At 33.0% G+C, this 10,398-nt stretch overlaps 1 protein-coding gene across 1 annotated transcript; it reads left to right on the top strand.

Annotated features, from left to right (window-relative positions):
* Positions 1-1,644: 1,644 nt before the first annotated feature.
* Positions 1,645-3,206, top strand: LOC149552433 (EG45-like domain containing protein). The gene is made up of 3 exons (XM_089789786.1): positions 1,645-1,878; positions 2,478-2,772; positions 3,008-3,206. Exons 1-3 carry the CDS (start codon positions 1,761-1,763, stop codon positions 3,012-3,014), a joined length of 420 nt encoding a protein of 139 aa, XP_089645912.1. The 5' UTR covers positions 1,645-1,760; the 3' UTR covers positions 3,015-3,206.
* The last annotated feature ends 7,192 nt before the right edge of the window (positions 3,207-10,398 follow it).

Raw genomic sequence — 10,398 nt, 5'->3', positions numbered from 1 at the left:
TTCATATCTATTGCTTGGATTTGTCATATTTCGATTTTGCTCCCAAGGGGGCAAGATGATCACATCATTGAATCTTTCAAATCTAGCTTCAATTTAATGTAAAGATAATGTCCTAATCACTAGGGGCATCTCACTACTTGGGGCATCTTTTTCCCTCTATCTGACATCATATGTTATCTAAGCTTATTTATTGACCAACAAATCAACCTCATAACAGTCCTTGTCATAGCTCCATATTTTAGGCAAATGGCTCGTTTATTGTTCCTCATCTTGGTGCACATAATCTATTAATATCACATAAAACTTATAATCATATTATGAATAATAATGGACAAAGATGATATATTGCTTCTTTTTTGTTGCTGAAGAATAATTGTTGGTCTTAAAAATAGTCAAATTTATATAGCATAGAATGCGTAAATGTCCTGAATAGTTATGCATGTTGATTATAACTAAAATTGAAATCAAAATACTATTTTTTTGTTTTTTCTATGTCAAGTTGAGTTTGTTATTTAGGATTAGGTTTAGAATAATGACATTTCTTTATAGCTATGAATCAAGTAATCTTTATTGACTCTAAACTATGTTATGAATCCTTAGATAAATATGCTTCTAGCTAGAATATTTTTTTTTCACACTCTTTAAGATTTTTTAGAAGCTAGCAATATTTTAAAATATGTTGATGGACAACAAGCATCGAATATGCACATAAATTGAATTGTATTATTGCTAGGTGATCCACATGTATTAGGATGAATGTGATCATATAGCTATATTCCTTTTTTTCTTTAATTATATACGTAATTTATAATTTTTGTGTGAATGATATTAATAATATGATCATTGGTATGGGTCGATCATTAGAATGAGCAAGTCGGAAGTATTTTTATGCATCAACATGTCGTCATAGTGCAAAAACTTGGGCATAGTCAACTTGTGATGAAAGTGTACAAGATGATGCCAATTGAATAAATAGTATTTGTTTTGCAAATAATATGGTCAATATTGTGGTTATAAAGATGTCATCACAATTGTGGCAATGGCTTAGGTTAAGAAACAAGATTAGATTTATGTTTGATATAATTGAATTAATGATTATAATAAGAAAGATAATCAATTGAGCTAGAATAAGATACACACCAACATAATGAATAAATGATAACTATATAATTAAATATAAATAAAACTAGAAACAAACAAAATTAGATGTAGATTCTCAACTAACTTTATAAATACAATAAGAAATTGAACAAAACCTAAATTAAAAAAGTATGACAAAATATATCTTTTATCAAAACAATTGTGTCCCTATTAATCACTTTCAAATATCTCTCTAAACATTTCAAAGCTAATTTGTTATTGATTAATTCCAATCTAAATTACATTAATCAATTTATCATCCATTCGAAGAGGATTAATAACTATTGTTAGGTGCATTGCATTCCTCTCGAAAGACAATCCTTGACTTGTCCACTTATTTGTAAGGTCCAAAGAGCCTAGACGACGTGTTAGACGCGTTTATATGGTGGCCACAAGCGTGGAATTGAATGATATATTCACAAGTCAAGTCAATGGCTCTTAATGACTCGAAGGTTCCACGTTGCTCAATTCATTTGTTTATCGACTTCCATCACGGCATCCCAGATCATTATGTATTCTCCACGAAGCTGCAACAATTGAATGGAATCTTAATGAAATTGACCATTCATTCATTCTATTCAACAACTTTGTAATGGACGCTCTGTGCAACTAGGCTTTGAATGGCCACGGTGATAGAAATGAGAACCACCACAATTCTATGGAGTTTCTTTGCAATTGCAATTTACAGGTGCTTGGGAGATGTGGGCACGGCTACTTTTTATTCTCCTCCTTATGTTCGTAAGTTCTACTGCTCTCTACTTCTCTCTTGGCTTTTGATTCAATTCATTTATTGCTGTCTTTGAAACTTTGAGTCTTTCAAATCAGAGATCTATAGATCTATTTGGATGATGAATCATCAAGTATGATCTGAAATACTGATATTATAAACTTTGGATCTACTATTTCGGATGTTGATCGTACAATGTGATTTCAAATATTGATACTCAAACTTTTTGTTAATGAATCATAGAACATTGTTTGAAACCAGGTTATGAAAATTAGAGATCTTGGATCATAGAGTTTGATTTTGAAATGTCGATATCAAAATCAAGCATCAAACTTTACTATAATGAATCATAGAACATGATTTGAAATTCGTTATTTCATTTGAAGCGAGGTTCTAAAAATTAGAGATCTTAGATCATAGAGTGTGATTTTGAAATGATGATACCAAAAATTGAGAGCTTACATTCTGATAATAAATCCATAGTGTGGGATTTGAAATGTCCTGGGATCTTGAAATGAGAATGATAGACTTAGATATTGTAAAGATTTGGTAAGAAATTTAATCACTAGATTCATATTGGAATGTTTTGTGAAACAAACATTGTTGGCAGCCTCAGAATGCTATGGGAACGATGAAAAGCAGTTTCCAGCAGGAAATCTGTTTGCAGCAGTGAGTGATGCAATTTGGGACAATGGAGCAGCTTGTGGGAGACAGTACAGTGTCAGATGTCTCAGTGGTACAAATCAAATCTCACAGAATCCATGCTCAGACAACACCAATTCCACTGTTGTCAAGATACTCCATTACTGCTCTTCTAACTGCAATGGAACACTCCAACTCTCTGCTGATGCCTTCAGAGATATTGCTACTTCCACAACAGGGACAATCAATATTGAATATGATCAGTAAGTTTATATTTAACTTTTAATTTGGTCATTCTTCTTTAAAATAAGATGTGAGCCTATTTATTATTGACTAGTCTCCTCCCAATTCACCCAAATTAGAGTTGGGGGTTGGGTTATAGACATTTCAAACCTATAAAACAATAAAAGAAAACACTAATCTCCGACCTAGAATTCTCTCAAGTTGTTAAAATTGGTAGCTTTCAATGATTATTGACTTTGATGTGTTCTATTGCAGAGTATAATAGCATCAAGTTCTATTACACAAGTGTTAGGAAACTCTTCTGTTTAAGGTTGCCATGAATTGGGGAATTAAAGGTCAGAAACATTGTGTAAAGATAATTATTGTATAAGCATCTTATTTATTCCATTTTATGTATCATACAACTTCTGTAATAACATTAACATTGATTGTAGCCCATTCCAACATTATCACATTCATTGTGATTGTCTATTGCAAATGTTCCTTATCATTATATGTGGAATATATATATTCAATTAATCTTAATTTCCTCTAAAAAAAATTATTTTGGAAGATGAAATAATAAAAGAATGGAAGATTCCATAGGTGTGATAGTGGAATCAAATTTAAAATCCTACAAAGAGGGAGTGGAGATACAAATTCTCATCTCCAAAGAATTTGTCAGAACCAAATCCAATTGTGTAGAATTGATAATTTGTTCTTGGGAATTCCTAGTTGAAGTGATAAGTCATGGCCTTCTATAGAGAGTTTTCTTTGTTAGATCCAAAACAATTTGGGTAACATCGTCAAGTTTATGGTATTCTTGACTGTTTTAAGAAGGATACAAATCGTAGAAATTATTGAGGGTTGCCACGGATGATGGATGGCACTGGAATTTATCTAAGAGATTGGGAACCAAATATCTAATAAAACATACAATTTTCAACCTCGATATGGATATCCGAATTGAAATTAGCCCCATCTAGATGCATGAAGTCAGCAATATAATACCACAGTGTAGTAAGGGGAACAATGATGTAGAGAAATCTCAAGGAAAAATAATGGAGATGCTTACAAAAATTTTCATGGGAGGGTAAACTTTATTATGTTACATCATTAGTCATAATCTTGACAATTAGTGACAATTAGTGATATAGTGAAAGGAATAATTGGACGATGGAACAGAAAGTGACCTTTCAGATGAACGATCTATTCAAATGAATGGGAAATGAATGGCCTATTGTAAATTGATAAGGAGAATGTAATGTCTTGACTTTTATACCACTCAATTACTGAATAATAAATGAAGGTAAACTATTTTTCCATTTCACAAATGTGATAAGCACATCACTATTAATATTTGCACATAATGTATTGAAACTAAGCAACACTATGATCCAACTATTGTGACACCTCTCTCAGGTAGCCAACAAAAATTAATCTATTAAGTTATAACTATTTTTTTCCTTAAAATTTTATACAACGCTATGGTACACAATGCGGAAGCAATATGAAACATACACATTAAGCAATGCAAATATAGTTTTGATTACTGAAAGCTTCCTTCATGTTGAATAACATGATTGAAAGTCTTATTAATTAGATTTAATCTTAAGTACAATATTCATAACCAAAAATGAATAACTACACACTCATCATAAACAAATACATAATTAAAATTGATATAATGAGATACATACAAATAAATATTCACTACATATGTTGCAGGGTATATACTAATAATAAATGTATAATAGAATACAATACATCATCCTATAGAATCTCAAGATACAAGAAGAAGATACATGAATATATAAATACAACACTGGAATAGAAGTCTCCAAGATAAGAATAATAATGGTACAACTGCAACAGTGAATAATCAAACATCGGTTCCAATCTATGGGCAACCCAAATGGTAAGATGTCACTACCTCTCAACCTCATGGTAATCTAGTCAAGAACCACTCCCACCATGTAGGGGAGATAATGTATGATCCGCACTTATCAAGTCACAAAATCAAATCCTAAGCAAGGAATCAAGATAACTCATTCTACCTCAAAGGTAACATGAACTACTAAAAAAATAAGGTCACAAAACTTGACATGATAGTTAGCCAAACTCAAAACTACTACATACCAAAGTTAACAATTATATACCAAGTCCAAACTAGGTATCAAAATCCAAAGAGATACAACCATTGAAAGAATATCAACTTCCAAATCAAATGTCAAATGTCAAATGAGTAATAACCAATCAAATAAATAACTATCACCAATGAGACTCAACCGCTGAAAATAAATAACATCCAATAATAAATAAAACTAAACAATGAATAAACCCTTCAAATAGTAACATCAAACAAAAGTACACCACCAAAGGCAAATATAAAATCTATGGAGGAGACTTGGGCTACATACTAGGGAGTGTCATCACTTGGTCAAACTACTTGAGTTATCCTAGATTGGTCTCTCTCTAGACTCCATACCCGCAAGCATTGGGTTACCTTGGATTGGTCACTCTTGTTAGGTAACAATTTTTCCTTTTTACATATGCAAACTTTTAACAATGAGAAAAACCATCACATAACAAATGAGTTCTCCATGAATAACTCTAGGTGTTCTGAGGCACAATTTCCTCTCAAAGTAATAGATAGTAATTACCTTATTTTTAAAGAATAAAATGAAATGTGATCTTTTAACCAGAAAGAATTAAAGGCATTCAGAATGCTTTCCCATAAACATGTTAAAGCATTTTCCAGTAAGATTAATTGATAGATAAGCCTTAAGACTTATATAATAGAAATCATATATATTGATCAAATCAATTGAACATAATGATTCAGATGCTATTTGTAGGTTAAAATGAATTAGTTATTACAATCAAGATTCAATTCCATATGAAATTAACCCAGATTACCAAAGAAACCATAAGATTTTAGGCATATAATAGCACGGTATGAAGAACCAACTGATTCATCATCATTTATATTAGCCATATGCAAAAATGTCACATTCAAAAGAAGTAACAAAAATAACTATCTTGTTGATATGTTCAAAGAGATGACCCCAAAAGTTGATCAAAGTAGCATGCATAGCCATGTAGGGCTGAAAGTAGTTTTTGAAAATGACTCCTCACAAATTAACTGGAAAGACCAACTAATAGAGTTTAAATATAAAACTTGGCCAAAAAAAACATTATCACAATAAAACTATTGGCCGAGCCCCCTATAGCTAATCTAATTGCCAGTTGCACTCGTTGGATTAGCTTGATGCTACTGATTCATGGAACTATTTCCACTAGCTTCCTTCCATTCTTTGTGTGCCACCTAGAACTCAATGATTTCTTTTTGTTGAGGAACACCTAGTTGTTCGGTCCTTAGTTGCCAGATAGTGATTACCCTATGAGCGTGCTCTAGCTTTTTGTCCTGCACCATCAAGTGGTCATCGTAGATGACCATCATGACATTTGCTTAGGCTGTGATAGAGAAATTTTCAATTGAGACCACTTTTATCTCTTTCATAGCCTTTAATTTATTTTGGAAAGCATCACCTATATCTTTTAATTCTCTATTAGGTATGTCTTCATTGCCCATAATGACATCGATGCAGTTGATGTCATTGCCAAGGATCTATTTCAAGCATTCTAATTCTTTTACCATTTTTGAACACTCAGCTAGGCATTGCTCGATCATCATGTTTCTCCATTCTAGATTGGTTTTGGATACATACAGAAAATCAACACTCATGTAGGTGTTTGATTTCTCTGAAAAAAACTTGTCTACCCCATTGTCTTAAATCTCAGTGATATGGGTAATGATTTCATCCCATTTTTCTTTTCCTTCTTCCTAGGTGCTCAATTTAGAACCCAATTCAGACATCATTTGATTAGTTCTAACTTTTGTCTCAAAAAGACAAGTGATGTAATTGGACTTACAAGAAACAAAAGACTCTATCCATTTATTAAATACTTTGACAAGTAACCTATCTCTTTTTACGTAATCAAGGAATTGTTGGTTTGTTGGGGAAGTAACATCATCATGGAGAGTGCATTAGGTTGAGACATAGTCTTGGTATTTTGAATTGCTTGAATATATTTTGCTATTAGTCAGATAGACTGCTTCAGTTCCTTTTTCTCCTTCCAATCCTTCTAGATTCTACTAATGACTCTCACATGCCCTACATCCAAGATTTTCATGTCTATGGCTCTTGTTGTAGGTTTGAGGATAGTCTTTTCTAAGGCATGATCTTGGGGCATGATTATTTCTAGGCTCTTATCTATGACAAGTTTATATACATCAGCCACCCAATTCCCTTTTTTATCATCAATCATGAGAAAAGTGTCTATTTTGGGCTTCTTTCTCTTAGGGATCTTTCCCAAACATTTTTCCACCATATCTTCAACAGAGACATTCACAAGAACTATGCTCCTTTTCTTACTGATGGACATATCAAACTAGTTTGGTGTAGAAGGACTAATTTTGTATACAGGTGTTTGAAAAATAGGGGAGGTTGCAACAAACACTAAACCTAGTGTGTTAGCTTCATCTAGGGCTTGTTGGTTGCTTTGATCCACAACTTCAATCAAGTTTTCGATAGGAGAATCAACCATGACTTCAACATCTATAGATTCTTCACCAACACCTATTGTAATGACTTGTTGAACCTATCTCCTTTCACTACGCAAATGGGCCCACCTTTTCATAAGCATCCCTTGAATTGTACCTTGAACCAAAGGTTCAACTTTAGGTTTTGAGATGGGTGCACTTGTAGAAGAACATCTAACAATTTTGTTAGTATGATGAATGGGAAGAGTGGCTTAGAACTAGTGGGGCCTCTCAAGGAGCTTGAACTACCTTGCCCCAACTTCAATTTCCTTTTTTCTATCAACCTTTTTTTTTCAATAAAAGGAAGTGTTCTAGCTTGAAGATCATCTTCTTCAGGTGAATTCAAATCCACCATAGGTATAGGCAAAGCTTCCCCTTGTTAAGCATAAAAAAAGTCTACCGCTACTTGATTCTCATGTTCTTCAACATCAGAGATGTCAATACACAACTTGAACTCTTTCACTTATTTCAGATTGAACCTAGATCACCATCTTTTCCTGACTTCATAATCTTCTTCACAATTAGCCCAAAAATCCTCTATTTGTGGTTCGTGAATGAAAGTGAGTTGTCATTCAAATTGATATTATGTGAAGCTTTTACTATCAAGTAGGCAGGTAAGTTCATTGTCTTCAATTATGCTTGCAGACCTAAAATGTCTTGGATGCTTCTGCACCTATAAAGACCAAGCTCAATTGGAAAGACATAATGAGAGCCCTTTCTGGATTTACATTATTTATCTACTTTTTCTATATGTTTACAAATTTCAATCAAAATATAGTGGTCTAAGTAATATTGGGGTAATTATAGAGGTTTCCCTTTATAACCACCAACTCTTATATATTTAAACTTAGGAAATTGAGTGAAAAAGATTCCATGAATGATAACAAGTTGAGTCACCTCATCTATCAATCTTTGATGCTCTTTACCTTGAAGTTCAAAAACTAGCTTAGTGAGGAAAGTGTCTTGTACTCTTTTAAAGCCTTTGGGATTTTCCTCTTTTTATAGAAAAGGAAAATATTCATATAGGCATACTATTTACCTAAATTTGATGTGGCAAACCTTCACATCCCCAATAGCATGCTAGAATGTAAAATAGGTAAGAAGACATGTAGAAGCTAGAAACTCCAAATGTTTGTGACAACTCTTCATGTAGTTTTTCTGCTACAATCTCTACCCAATCAATGTACTTATTCTCGCTTAGGATAGTTTGGACAAAGAAATACATCTAATTTTTCCAAAAGAAGTCATTCTTGTTGCCTTTTCTTTTATTCAGCGGGGTTATCATGCCTTTAACTTTGGGAATCATATGATCACGCGTTTGAGGGTGAGGGAGATGCAAATCACCCTTCTCAAGCTTGAGAGACTAATTCTTACCAATGACATTGTTGAATTTATTGGTATCTTTAGCAAACTGAGAATTAGATAAAGAGATTATCCAATCTTTGGACTCCTCATGGGGTGGAATTCTCAAGGCAACCATAACTGTTACTTTATTTACATACACAAGAATTTCACTTGTATGGGTTCTAACACATCTTTCAGAATTGTTATATCTATTCTTTCATTCTATGACCAATTCAGGACAAGGAATTGCTTCTAGGAAACCTATGACTTGTACCGACCTGCTTAGAAACACCTTTTCTATAATGGACCTAGATTTGGGTTTCAATAATCTTGATATTGACTTCTTAATATCTTCATTGGTGAGGAATGTGTCTTTTACCTCAAGCAAGAAATAGGTTAGGGTCAAGACTTCTTTCTCTTTGGGTAGGTTGGGGTGGCAAGTGACCATAGAAATGCTACAAGTTTCAATTACCCAAAGAGAAGAAAAAAATATAGAACTAATAGAGAAATTTAACTATAATGCATGAATAAAATGTAAGCTGGCAAGGAGAAGATAAGACTCACCAGAAGGAATGCATTAAAAATCTCCTGCTAGACAAGACAAGTCATAGACCTTTGAATTTGCAAGAAGCCAAAATGCTTATCTCATGCAGTTATAGCAAGATAACTAGAAAGGGAACTTTTGATAGTTTAAAAGAGAAGAATAATTGTGGACAGGTAGGGAAGGTACTATTTTGACACAAAACTTAATCATTACTAAGTGTTGCCAAGATTTTCACATACTAAATTTAACTTCATCACCTTTTGCACATGACCTTTCTAATTTTTTGGGAAAGATTTAGTGATCTTCATACTACCATGTGTCATCTATTCAAGAAGCTTTTAGACTCATGAATCTCAAAGACTTAAATTGTGGAAATTTGTTCAAAGTTCAAGTTTGAGAGTCTTAAAATGTTGGGATATGGTGCTTATGTACAAACTAGACACGACTTAAAGATTTCTTTTCTAAAGATGAACTTTGAACTTGAACCTTAATGGTTCAATGTTGAAGTTCAAAAAGAGCACCAAAATCCACTTGGTACTATGAGCACTATTGGGATTTGTCTATATCGACATGAACCAAACTCTTGAACTATGAACCTTGAACCATTGGGTTCAATAGTTCAAGTTCTAGGTTCAAGCTTAAGGAATATGTGTTGTAAAGAAAAATACGAGGAAGACTTTCCAACATGTTTTGGTAACTTTGAACCTCTGAACCTTGAACTAATTGTTTTAAGTTCAAGGTTCAAACTCAACCTTGGTTTTCATGAAAGACTCAAATGTGCCTACAAGACTAAGATTCAAATGTGGGTAACAAATTTGGACCTTGGACTCTCAATGTGACCCATGCACAACTAGAATACCCTCTCATGAAGATAAGGAATAATAGTCATTCGTCTCACTAGGTATCATCTCATTCTAAACTTTAGCCTATACAAGAACTCAAGGCATGGGCAAGACAACATCTTGATTTATTTTTTTAATCTATGTTAAAATATTTTTATTACTATACATTATCACTTATTACACAACTTATGATAGGTTACCCTCGTACTCACTACATTTGGCCCTAATTTCCAACATCAATGTCTAATAGAGGGGGCACATTTTGTGAAATTGGTTTTTTTTAATTGCCCCTTGAGGTAGTCCAAATTCCCACTACCTATTTTGAGGTCAA

The sequence above is a fragment of the Cupressus sempervirens genome, chromosome 6, assembly GCF_028749045.1.
Source record: "Cupressus sempervirens isolate cs-2001-9-10 chromosome 6, ASM2874904v1, whole genome shotgun sequence".
Lineage (NCBI taxonomy): Eukaryota > Viridiplantae > Streptophyta > Pinopsida > Cupressales > Cupressaceae > Cupressus > Cupressus sempervirens.
This window is presented reverse-complemented; position numbering and strand designations above follow the sequence as displayed.

Coding starts and splice junctions, on each gene's coding strand:
- LOC149552433 (XM_089789786.1), top strand. CDS start 1,761: ATGGCCACGGTGATAGAAATGAGAACCACCACAATTCTATGGAGTTTC. Junction 1,879..2,477: donor TTATTCTCCTCCTTATGTTC/GTAAGTTCTACT, acceptor CATTGTTGGCAG/CCTCAGAATGCTATGGGAAC.